Raw genomic sequence first — 13,682 nt, forward strand, 5'->3', positions numbered from 1 at the left:
GTATATATAGATGCCCTTTGGTACACATCAATACTTACAGCCATGTAAACACCATGACTTTGCCCTTTAAACAACCTTTTTAATAACGTAGGCCTACAGTAGAACAAAACCACTAAACAAAGACATTTAGCATCAAGTGTTAGCTCCTGTACAGTAATATAGTTCATTTATTATTTAGATGCAAATTCACATTTTTGAAAACCAATAGTTTAAAATATAAATGCTATTAAATTCTTTGGGAGAGGATTCCGCAATTAACTTATTGAAAATGTCAGAATAATTGCCAGTTCATTTGTGATGATGTTAATTACTAATACTAATTTTGACAAAGAATCACTTTATATTGTACCTCCATGGGTGAATATTGTGTTGTGATCAAAATAAGTCTGTAGTATGTTATTATCAAGGTTGACACAAGTTTAGAAACAACCCATTTATCTTTACATTCTAATCCTATAGGCTTTATTTACAATACAATGTCAAGTCCAAAAATTAACTAGCACTCACAGCAGACAATTGTCAAAGCTAATTGTATAATGAGTCATTTTCACCTCTTTGCATGATAAATTGTAGACTTGGATAAAATTGTACATATTTAAGCCCTTTCAAGCTGTTTGTCATGGCTACTAAGTTTATAGTAATATAACTGAACAAAGCAATAACCCAATAAAACTGTGTTTCCATTTTTTTCTTTACAAACTGCACTCTACATTCATAACACAAAATGTATTTTAATTTTATTAAAGAGGTCCCCTGAATATCAGTTAACTCACTGGGCTAAACTGGAAGGGTGACCTTTTTTAAAGATGGTTGAAATAAAAAAATAAACGTTTTTTTTCTTCAGATTTTTACGTAAAAATTATTATAAATAATAATAAAATTGACTGCTTTGAGAAATAATATTGTTTGTTTAGACCAAATACTGTGGAATACCCCATACAGTACTATATTTCCTGAAATCCAGTGTACTACTGTATATATTAATGTTTATTCTTCTAATTTTTTTCTAGGCACTGTTATTTCTGGCAAGCATTCCGTTGGCATGGTTAATTTTAACCATCTTAGTCATCTTTGTATACTGTTGCTATGGATTTTTCCGTAGGAGGCGATCAAGAAGCCCAACGCGCCCGTCCAGGACTAAATCCGCAGCCAAAACATGGGGCTTGGCAATTGTTGCATTGCTTTCTTTGTAAGTACTTCTATGTTTACGGTAGTAACTTTGTATTTGTCGTTTTGTCCTGTAGTATTGAGCAATAAATTTACCGGTATCAGTAATGCGTGGTTCCCACTAGAGACGCAAAACAACGACGTAGCGCAACATAAGGGATTTGACCAATCACAAGCGATTGGTCAACACGCTTGCGTTGTGTCTATGTCCTTGTGCTGCATCCTAGTGGGAACCAAGCTTAAGTTATCAATTGATAAAATCTTATATTTCATTTGCAATATTAACTGAATTTTTACATTAAATGAGGCATTTTTTTGACTAATGAAAAAATACCTGAACTTAAATAAATTAAAATTCATTGTTTTAATAACTAAAAGATACTTAATTTTGTTGGGCTCAGAGAAGCATTCATTTCACATGTCCCAGAGGAAATCATGTATCGTGGGAAAATGGAGAAGCACTGTTTGTAATAAACTTTAAATTATTTATGAGTAATTCCATATTGGAGAGTTTTCATTTGACATGTGTCTGTTCTTTCTTACATCCTTTGAATATTGAACTAATTGATAATACTTGGTATTGTATCTACTCTTAACCACCAATTAACTAATTTCCGTGCACTACTACTAAGCAAGCCCATTCTTGGTATAATATGCTTGATTCCTCCCTGGTAATCCTACATACCTACCTACCTTATTCAATTACACATTTAATGAGAAGGAGGCTATTGTTTTAATTAAATTCTTAGAGTGGATAAGTTTATTATACAGTAGACCATTTACATTATACTATAGACATATGTTATTTTCTCAATATAATGTTGGTCAATGCATTGACAAAGTGTTATGTTGAAGGTACAGTACAGTACAACCACACAGACCTATGAACTGGAACATACTGTACATGGATTGCATAATAATATTACAAACACACTCAATAATTTCTGATAAGATGAAACAAGGGTGCTTGAACTGCAAGTAAAGAGAGACTAATCTATTTGTTCAATTATTGTTGAACTGATAGGTCTAAGTTACATAAGTACAAACTGTGTCATGTTATGTTGTATCAATATGCTAATGAACCTAATTTGCATATCTTGTTAAAATGATTCAAGCTACAAACCTACCTAGTGGTAGCCTGTCAACTAGACATTAATAATAAATGGCTGCTGCTGCTGCTGCAGTATTGCAATTGATTTCTGTCATAAAATTATCCAAGCTACAAACCTACCTAGTGGTAGCCTGTCAACTTGACAATAATAAATGGCTGCTGCTGCAGTATTGCAATTGATTTCTGTCATAAAATGATTCAAGCTACAAACCTACCTAGTGGTAGCCTGTCAACTTGACATTAATAATAAATGGCTGCTGCAGTATTGCAATTGATTTCTGTCATAATTGGATTTCTTTACGATACTGAGAACTCCTCGTTGAAACAAAGACTGGAATTAGCATACGGTGGTCTCATAGCATACCATCTGTACGTTTAAAACTCTTATTCTAGCAGATGAGTTGATAAATATTCATAACATAGGAAGTGATTTGTGGCTTATTACCATGCATATACTTACAATAGACATATGCTAGAATAAATACTTATTTTTATTCTAATTAATAAACAATGTGTATAAATAATGAACAAGGAAATATTGGTAGTGAAAAAACTCTTTTGGTTTTGTATATTAAAATAATTGCAGTTATTTATTTATTTTCACTACTGTATTAGTAATTGCCTAGTTCATTGAACTTTATCAAATTGATTCTTGATTCATTATTATTTTCCCAATCATTCTACTACTAGAATATGCTACTAGTACTAATATGCAATTCTCTCCCACTTAATTATTTGTGTTAGTCATATGTTGAATACACTTTAATATGTTACATATCATTTTAAGTGTGCTCATTCCTTGTATGAAAACAAGTTAATTTGAGCATTCGAGTTCAATTATTAAGTTTCTCTCCTCTTCAATTATTTCAGTTTAGTCATATAATTGTCACTATTGTTGACTAGCACAGCGTAATAAACCTTTCATTTATTTGTATTCGTTTGTACTTTCACATATCGATGATTCATTCCCTATTCATACATGTATTTAATATCTACTGTACTGTGCTGTACAGTATTAAATAGTTTTTTGAATAATAGATATTATTATTACTGCCTCTCCGCTGAAAAGTCTGCCGACATTTCCGCTTGGGCTGCTCCGTAAATCTCTTTTACTAGTTTCTTCCAGTCTGATCTTTCATTGGCTAGTTCTTTAAGTTGTTTCATGTCTTTCTTGGTTTTCAATTGTCCGGGATACTTAATGTCTGTATTATGCTTATAAAGGGTGAGTAGGTCGTTGCTGAGAGTTATTGGTAGGGTGGTTCTCGGTCTTCCTCGAAATTTTATATTGGTAGTGTTGCTGAAATAATAGCTTATTGTTGTGTTGTTGAACAATAGATAGATTAGAAATATTATCCATAATTTATTGTAAAATATTGTCTACCAACCCTTTAGTATTTAAATGTACTATACTGAATTAAAATCCAAATTGTAAGGCATTTATTGAACAGGCAGTATTGTAGGTTTAAGTACTCAGTCTAGGAGTTGATTTCAGTTCTGGTAATGAGAATAATATTCTTGAAACATGTCACGGTATTTTAAGGCAGTTTTATTCATTCATGAAATGCCTTACAATGTTGATTTTAACTCGAAAGTTTAGTGGTATCATACATGACTGTACATGTATTCAATTTAAATATTGTAATGGTTTCTTGAGCAGTGCATTGATGTATACTGTAACACTGTCAAAAATCCAATAAATACAGTATTCTATTATCATCATACAAATACAGCCCAATACAGTAAACGTAAACGAAATGGTAGCTTATGGTATTCATTCTCACTTATAAGCAAAGGTCCAAGTGCCTAAATGAGGCTTTGTTAAGGTGTCACACCTCTCTACACACTAAGCACACCAAGTTGTTCTGGTAGCTTGTTGTATTCATTCTCACTTATAAGCAAAGGTCCAAGTGCCTAAATGAGGCTTTGTTAAGGTGTCCCATTGCCACCTCTCTACACACTAAGCACACCAATTTTTTTTCTTATAGCCTACACCCTTAGGAAAAATAATTGAGTGTTGTGCCGTTGAAAATTTACTATGTTCATCCTCAAATCCAAGATAGCGTCCAAAAGGATTCTAGGTTCAAATGATGGCATTGCTCCATGGCCTAGTTTCCTTTGCATCATGCATGAATCATGATAGAGATCCTGGTTTAAAAAAAACATGTTACCATGAATTTTAAATATATATTGTCACATGACCTGATTATAATTATATTTTTTAGGAGTTTTATAATTGTTGGTTTCTATGGAAATGAGGAAACTTCCACAGGTGTTAATCGACTAACAAACGCCGCAAAAGATGTAGATGTAACCATCAATGAAGTATCTACACAGGTATAATATTATATATATATTTATTTCTTGCTGTTTTACTTTATCGTTTTGATTTAGCTTTTTGCTTATTTTATTTTGTATCTCCATTGAGATCCAGCCACTGATACCCACAGCATTGTCATTATTTTCAGTATATTTGCCTTTGAATTTATATATATATATATATATATATATACTGTATATACAGTATGCAGTAGTCATAGAATTTTAAACAAACCATGAATTCAAATACTGTATCATTAAATCGGAATTCTGTTACAAACTTTTGATTGTTCTCAATGTATCAACATTTTTTTCTGATTTTTCTTTTTATTTTAACGATGATAATTAAACATTAATGTTACAGGTGAACAAGATAATAGCAACATACAAAAATGACATTTCAACGAAAATTGACATTTTAAATCAAATCTTCATGAATGAACCAGACAGACAGAAACGTAATGACTTACTGGAGCTGACGGAGAACCTGAACCGCTATACATACAGTACAGCCGACAATGTTTCACGAATAAGTACTGATGCTGATAGCGTTAAGTTGAACTTGACCTCAAAAGCAGATGACCTCGAGAAATATGAATATTTTAGGTAGGGTTTTATTTTTTGGATGTTAAATTATCAAATAATATTTTAATATTTACTTATTTAGACATAAGCCCAAAGAACTTCAATGTAAGCTTGGGATGTATAGTACATTACCCAAGGACAAATAGCCTGGCATATAATAGAGGAATGCACTTATACAGTACCCCAGTATAGATACAAATCAGTAATGTAATAATAGAATTCTGATGAATATCCTATGTAGTTATTATATAGTCTATAAATGTTGTCATGAGTAATTTTGATCAGATCAGCAAGTTTCAATAAAAGTCAAGGAGCGATTTGTAAAATATGTAGAGGGGTTTCCTAGTAGATTATGTTGTCACTGACAGTGAAAGAAGACTCGATAGTGAGAGACAAAAGTGGCATATCATATATATACATACAGATACAGTATGTATACTGTATATACACAATATTTCTACTACAGTTTTTGTGTTTCATTGTGTTGATACAGCTGTGAATTCAATCAATTACTGACAACATTTTCACTATGGGTGGATGAAAATCTTTCCACGCCCATTAAACCTGAAATTCATTCTGTCAAAACATTTGGGCAATAGTTACCATTTGTCATTACACCTTACAAATATCAATGCCACTGCGGCTACTGAAATAATAAAAATAAACATGACTTTTGTTTAAAAAAGAATTGCTTTCAGTCACGTGCTGTAATCTATCAACTTTGTTAGAAACATGTGATGAAACATTAAACTTGACAACATTATATTGGTATTCAGGGGAGCATTATAGATTATGCGGGGAGGGGGGGGGGGGGGGGTGGAGGTTATACCCCGCCTAAATCCGTGCATGGTATATTTCATATATATTGGTATTTTAGGTCAGAATTTGTTTTTTGCAGGTGGCTTGGGACCATTGTGTTACTCAGCCTGGAGATCATTGTATGTTTGATAGCTCTGTGTGCTGTTGGAAAGGGTTCAAGATGTCTACTTGTTTTGTAAGTATAATTATTGCGAAATGTACATCCTGGTTGGTGGTTAGATAGGGACTACTTACAGTAAATAGTAAATTTGTTTTAAACTGTAGAAAGTTGTATTTTGGCCAAAATCACTTATGAATACAAAACTGATCAGTAACATTCATTTCATAACATTTTTATTTGGAAATTTGCTGGGATTTTCCATGACTTTCTATTCTGAAAATGATATATTAATATTTTAAGGAAATAATTGATTCAAGCAGGAAGACAGACAAAGCCTTTATCAAGGATGTCGTAAAACATGACATTATGGTTAAAAATGTATAATTAGTCAACATTAAATGTTAAATACAAAATATAAACTCCTTTTTGACACATGGGTAAACACAGTATCTGAAATTGAATACATGGTGAGAAAATGAAGCTTACTTAAAGCAAATTCGGGACTAAAATTAAAAACTGTCTGATGATTTGGAAACGTTAGCCTCCTCTGCTCAGAACAATGTTCTTTTTAATAGTACACTAGCTTCCATTGACCTGCACAACCATCTTTATCCCTGAGAAATATTATAGTTTTGTTGTGTGATTTCATTTTCACTTTCATGAATTCAATAAGGAAATAATTTAAATCACTCTGAATTGAAGAAGATTTTTGTTAACGTTAGATACAATTTTTCTACATAACAGCTGAAAAGTTAAATCCATTTAAATAACAATCAATTAAAATAACATTTTGAGAAAATTTGAAAATGATCAAACAATCTGAATCTGGAATAAATTACTTGTTCTTTAGTGTGTTAGCACATATGTATAGACTTACATTATTATCACTATCTATAGTTTCCTAAAGTAGCATTCAATTCATGTTATTAGACTTTGTGTCACTGGAATATAGAAAATTATTATAATTTATACACCTTGATAAATCAATTTAAAAAGTAACACTAGCTCATCATCATAATCCTGTTTCTATTTCAGCGTTTCTGTAACTTGTGTATTTTTTATAATATTGATCTGGTGCAGAATGGGGATAGAGATCTTCATTACAGTGGTAAGATTTTTTCATTAATATGATGTTTGAAATTCCACTAAACAATAATTAGGTGATCATTTAGAATAAAATGATCACCTATTGTTATTGTATAAAATCTTTATTATTATTTTTTTTTTTTTCTTTTTATTGTTTCTGTACACTATTTTGTGTAACAATTATCTCAAAAAGTTTAATGTCAATGATTACAAAAATTTCAGAATATCTTTCAAATAATATAACTCAATCCTAATAAGCTTTCCAGCGTGATCACTCATCCGTGACGACATTTATACGCCATTTTGCGAAATCACATTATCAATCATATCTCCATAATTCATTATCACATAATAATGAAATTCACTACACGTAAACTTCAGATCAAGGGTAAAAATATTAGCAAATAAAAACGCACGCGCACGTAGGTTCATGCGCGTGATATCGCGCGTTAAAAATTTAAAACGCTCAAAATTAAGTTTTGATCAATTTAGAGCATGAATTAGGCCATTTGCGTGTTTCAAAAAATTACTGCGCAAAAATGCGTTTTTGCGCGCGCGATACTTAAAAAGCGTAAAAAACATGAATTTTTTTTACAAATCTCATTCTACTCACCATCCTTAGTACATTCACCAAATTTGAGTCAGTTCCGACTTAAAATAACGCTATACGAGCACGTTAAAAATGACAAAATGCGCACATTAATTTTACAAAAGTTCTGAAAATGGTGAAAAATAGGTCTTTTTTAAAATAAAAATAATTCTTCAGAATGCAAGATGACCCCCGATTTTTTTAACTTATTCTGGAAGCCATTGAGTTGTAGATATGAATTCATGTACACATTTTACGTACAAAATGTTTTGACGTCATCAAATGGCCACTTGAATTTAAAAATTAGGATTTGTTATCTTTTTGTGTAGATTATCACATTCAACAGAGCGCATCTTGGTTATGTGTGCTCGAATTTCGCACAACTTTCAGTATGTGCTTGCTTAATTAATTATCTTTATCATGAGTTGACACTATCTTCATTTTAATGACGTCATCACGCGTAAAAACTTGAATAACGTAGGCCGTGTAATTTCACCTTCGCAGTAAATTTGAATATCTTACAGCTCTTCAGAATTAAAGGTTACCTTGATGATTATAATTTATTATGAAAGCTGATGAAATGTAGATATTAATTCATATAAAAATTAAGCCTATCGGATGTTGTGACGTTAACATATGGCCAGTTGAAGTGAAAAAGTAGTTTTTTCATATTTTTCGTCAAAGTTATACACAATTCAAAGAGCGCGCACAGCGCTTCTACGTGCCAAATTTTTTTCCAAATCTTATATTTTTTTGCTCAATTAATTATCTTTCGAAATTGTCATCTTAAAGTTTAGTTTGATAACGTCATCATGCCAAAAAATTAGAACATGTGTGTCCCGTAATTTCACCTATGCTACACTGTATATAGATATACAGTATATACTGTACATATTGTATATGGCATATAGGCACAACTCAGCACTATAAGCATATAATAGGATGGCATACATCAACATTTTCCGATCGTATGTTAACGTACGTGCATGTTTAAAAAAAATTAATTTCAGTAAAATGATAAAAATGATCACCTATAATTCGTCAAAGTGACGAATTAAATTCTAGTTTCTTCTTGTGGGTGCTTTGCAATATGTAAGAAAATCATTCTGACATTTCAATATTCACTTAATGTTCTTTTAGTGAAAGCCTACATAAAACTTCCAGTTGACAGAATGTATTCTGTCAACTCTTTGCTGCATTATCATTCTGCCTAGTAGAATATGAATTTAAGATTTTTTTTTATAATTGAAAGCCTGTACAGAAAACCAACAGTATACTGTACAGAATGTATACTGTACAGAATGTATTCTGTCAACCCTTTGCTGCATTATCATTCTGCCTAGTAGAATATGAATTTAAAGTTTTTTTTATTGAAAGCCTGAACAGAAAACCACCAGTATATAGAATGTATTCTGTCAATGCTGCTGAATATTGACAATACTTTCCCTTTAAACAATGTGTGCTTCTTTTTAAAATTCTTGTTTATAGAATTTCCTTTTTTAAGAACAGAAATTGGGAAAGTATAATTCCAAAGAGTTGACTTTGTAGGCTTTGGAAACAAAGATTGTTTTGTGTTATTAAACTATTGTTCAGCATGTAATAGATATGGGAAGTTATAAAATATAGATATTACTTGTTTCGGCATGAAATCTTTTGATCTTTACTACTGTAAGGGATAAAATCAAGATTATATCTTGCATAATAAAATAATAACACTCTGTGTATTGGAGTTGGTTACAAATTGTTAAATCTTTCATTTGTATCAGATAACAAAGGGTTTTATTTTTTAAATAGTTGTTCACACTATGGATGCATTGATTCAAAATAAATTATATAATAGTATTTTGTGGGAAATTTAGTTTAAATATATATTTTATATTGTAGCATTTGAATGCATTGAAGTCGGCATAGCATTATAAAGAGATAAAGAAATATATTATTATGATACCAATGTCCTGGAGGTTTTTTAGTTTAATTGGAAAATCTGTACATATTTCATCCTTAAGGGCCACAATGGAAATAAGTTTGACTATTGATTACTTTTTATGCTACCCTGAATTCATCCCTGTACTGTTTTTTTGTTTTGAATTTGAATAAAGAAATTTAAAAAATTAGCTAATTAATGCATTATTACAATTCACTGTACATTACATTTATTAATTTCTATCAATGGTCAACAATACAAACAAATGGTAATATATATAAAGATACAATACAATGATACCATTAATAATATAGTAGATACTGTAATAATTTATCTATAAAACTTGTTCTTTTATAGTTAAACAAATTATTTTAAACCTATTATCATTCATGTTTCATGGATTTAATTTAATTTAACTGTCTGTGAATCAATGATTAGGCCAGGCACAAAGTGTTCATCAACTACATTCCTAAACCCAGGGGGGTCATTATGCAAATTAAAGCAAATTAGCTCTCTCAAGTGTTGCTGTATCAACTTTGTTGCCATGACAATTTTCCCAGATGCCCTATTATGCAAAATACCAATTTCTTTTTGTAGTAATACATAGTTTGTCTACTACATAAATTTGTTTCTATTATTTTTGTTGTAAATTTATAAAATAAAAATATTTTGAAAAGTTGAGCTGTGATGTGGCTTGCCTTCCAATCCAGATCAGCAGTTGCTAGATGGATCACCCTCATTAAATATGGTATAAAAAAAAAGAAGCCCAGGGTTGTGGCGATGACAATTCGAATTGTCTTGATTGGGCATTTCGTGGAGAATGCGAAAGAAACCACATTCCATCAACAACTCCATTCCATGATAATTTATAAAAATAGTTTATCCATCCTGTGATTGCCGAGTTGCTTGCTGTTAAAAGAAATATAAACATAAAAAATAAATTTAAAAAAAAAACAATAAAAATTGTTCTTTCTTGACCTGGCCTATATCATATGAAGTATAAACTGACATATCTCTGTTCTTTTTCTCAACTTATGAAAAATCTATAAACCAAAAATTGATGAATATCAGAATAATTTGTCTGTTTCCAAGGAGATGTTCCCAAAGGTCTGTTATGTAAATTAGTAATTTTCAAGAATAGTTATTTTACCAAAAATCTATATTTGAATCTGAAAATGTCAGGATTTTTAATGGAAAAATGGATCTTGAGGGAATTCAAGACATTTTGATTGAATATTACATCTCCTGATGATTTAAGATTTTTACATTTTCACATTCTGTTTCTATTTCTTTGTTCAAAATATTAGATTACAATCTTCTAGTTAACTTAATTCAATTGAAACCATTTAAAATAATCATCATAATATAGTGCTAAAACAATGACACAAAAAGCAAAGTTTTATTTATTAAAATAGAAGTGAAAATCAATAACCACTGTGTGCTTTTAGGAAAAAAAATAGTATGAAAGTTCAAGTACAACTAAATTAATCAAGGTCAATATTGGTATGTTGGGGTCATGTATGAAAATACTCTATTTTATAAAATGAAAAAATAAAAATTTGTTTTTTATAATATTGTGAATTATAAAAACACATACATTCCAAATATTACCAGACTAAACAGTTGAAATTAAATTCATTTTATTATTTTAATTGAAATTTAAATGATATGCAGAATTGAATTAAATGCGTTAGTGTTAGAGAGCTGCTAATATGAAAACCCAATTTGTCTTGAATAATGGTCTGAAGTGATGGACTAGTTGAAAACAAATCAATCTTGTCTGTAATGTTCTTGTATGATACGTGTGTGGTTAAAACATTTGCATAATTTATTCAACATTATCGGTAGTCAAATACCCTAGAAGAAGTGGGAATGTAGTCCATTTTATGACATCCAATACAATTCATGCGTCGTGTTGTTGTATTCAATTCATACATGTACATGTCGTACAATTATATCTAAGTCCTTGGAATATGAATAATAAAACTGTCTTTTTCAAATTGTATTTTTGTTTAAAATTGTAAAATATTTGATTGACCTTATTTTATATAGTATAATAATAGTGTTTTTTCATGTTTTGTATCAATTTTGTATTTTTTAAACATTTGTAATTCCTTATATATATATTTTTTTGTAAATCAACAATTTCAGCCTTCGGGCTGCATGTTTTTACTATATAAAACCTGAAATAGAAATATTTTGAATTAATAATTAGTTTTCTTAGAATTTGAGTTAATAATTTAGAACAAAGGTTCCTACCATTTTTACTCCATCCACTCCATCATTATTATGGAAGAATTTTAGCTTCAAAGCTGGAAATTCATCATAGCAAGGGTGGTATATTACAACATTTTGAAAGTAGCCTTTTGCTGGTTATGCTTTTTGGGGAGAAATAGTTAGTATTTAGTCTTGAAAAGTTACTTGGGTCTTGGTCTTAAACATATCTTTTGTAGGATTGAAAATTGCTTTCTTAATTGTTATGTTTTGCTAGATTTTGTTACAACTATTTAAAAAAAAAGTAAATTTCTCCCCTGGCAAATGGTATGGTTTTGGTTTCCGTATTTTAGATGTTTTTGACTGTGAAATGACTATGCATTACATTTTTTTTATTAGAATGTTCTTATTCTTTCAGGGTGCTAGTGATTTCTGTGTTGATCCAAATACTTATGTGTTGTCATATACTGATGATAATGCTGGAGTAGACCAAGGTAAAACTGAGAACATTCTGAAGAAAATTATTTTTAAAAAGTTTCATCCTCTCTTTGTTGATTTCATTTATTTCGTCAAAAAAAAGCATGATAATACAATACAAACAAAACCCATGACAGTGACAGGATTCAACGAAAGTAAACTTAATTGCTGTACAAGTCTTCCACGCCTTCCCGGTGACATATAATGGACATCAATTAAAATCATTGTAGTCATATATATAAATAAAAATATAAAAATGTTATCACAGAAAAATTACTAAGATATACAATAAAAAGATAGTAAATGAGATTACATCCTGTTCAAACCATTTTGTCAAGAAGTGCAAGTTAAAATGTTTGACTTTAATAATTTTTGTTTTTCAGATGTTGTTTTATACTATTTGACTTGCTATCCTAACTCTCAAAATCCATATGGAACAGTAAGTGAAAACAATGATTTTGTAAAACATTACATTAGCTACAGAATCTTGAAATGAAATGCCCTAAAAACATACAAATAATCAGACATACATGAAGTAGCTGATACAAAGAATCATTTCAAGTTATATATTATCCTATTGTACGATCCAGTTTACACTACACCTTTACATATTATACTTTATATACAAAATAATAATATACTTAACAATTTTTAAAAAGGGTAATTAAAGAAAAACAAAATTGAGATTTGATATCTTTTGGAATGTGTAGTCAACTGGCAGCAAAATGTTGCTCACATTGATGATGGTACCCAATTAAAGAAAAGCCAGCCAACTCTGAAAATGCAATAAATTATTCAAGATGATATGTAATCATCTGCTAATTGGATATAACCTTTAGGAAGACCTAGTTCAGATATATTGATTATCAGAACTCAACCCACAAACAAACCTCTGTGACTCACAAAAGATGAAGCTTTTAAAATCACAAATGCCAATGACTAATTCATAATTCATCATCTAAAAAAAACTCTCCTACAGTAAATATGTTTTCTTCTGCTGTTTTGGAATGATTCATACACTTTAAACTTATGATCATAAATTCCAATGAATAGAACTTGATATATGTACTGTAAGGTTTTAAATTATTCTTTTGGTGCACCTCTAAAGATCTGCCCAATGTCACATGACCAGCTTTCAATCAAATGGTATAAAATGCTTTTAGATCCATAAGAAAACTTAAACTTGACCTTATATCAGTAGAGTGTACACAAAATGTATAAAACATACATTTAAGCTGAGGGATTTTATTTCACTTAAAGAAACTAATGCATTTTGTCACCCCCTTAAAATATC

The 13,682-nt window shown here is 30.3% G+C and overlaps 1 protein-coding gene across 6 annotated transcripts in view; it reads left to right on the forward strand.

Moving 5' to 3' along the window:
• LOC144840516 (protein tweety homolog 1-A-like) overlaps positions 1-13,682 on the forward strand; it is a 58,405-nt gene that overhangs the window by 2,629 nt on the left and 42,094 nt on the right. For all 6 annotated transcript variants that reach the window (XR_013611932.1, XM_078696347.1, XM_078696345.1 and 3 more), the window contains exons 2-8: positions 1,011-1,189; positions 4,501-4,612; positions 4,959-5,200; positions 6,078-6,173; positions 7,134-7,206; positions 12,330-12,405; positions 12,772-12,827. Coding sequence is in view for 5 of the 6 variants with exons in the window: in XM_078696347.1 (XP_078552473.1) it covers positions 1,011-1,189; positions 4,501-4,612; positions 4,959-5,200; positions 6,078-6,173; positions 7,134-7,206; positions 12,330-12,405; positions 12,772-12,827 (834 nt within the window). In the remaining variant the exon portion in view is untranslated. The remainder of the gene's footprint in view (positions 1-1,010; positions 1,190-4,500; positions 4,613-4,958; positions 5,201-6,077; positions 6,174-7,133; positions 7,207-12,329; positions 12,406-12,771; positions 12,828-13,682) is intronic.

This window comes from Antedon bifida, chromosome 4 (genome assembly GCF_963402885.1).
Source record: "Antedon bifida chromosome 4, ecAntBifi1.1, whole genome shotgun sequence".
NCBI lineage: Eukaryota > Metazoa > Echinodermata > Crinoidea > Comatulida > Antedonidae > Antedon > Antedon bifida.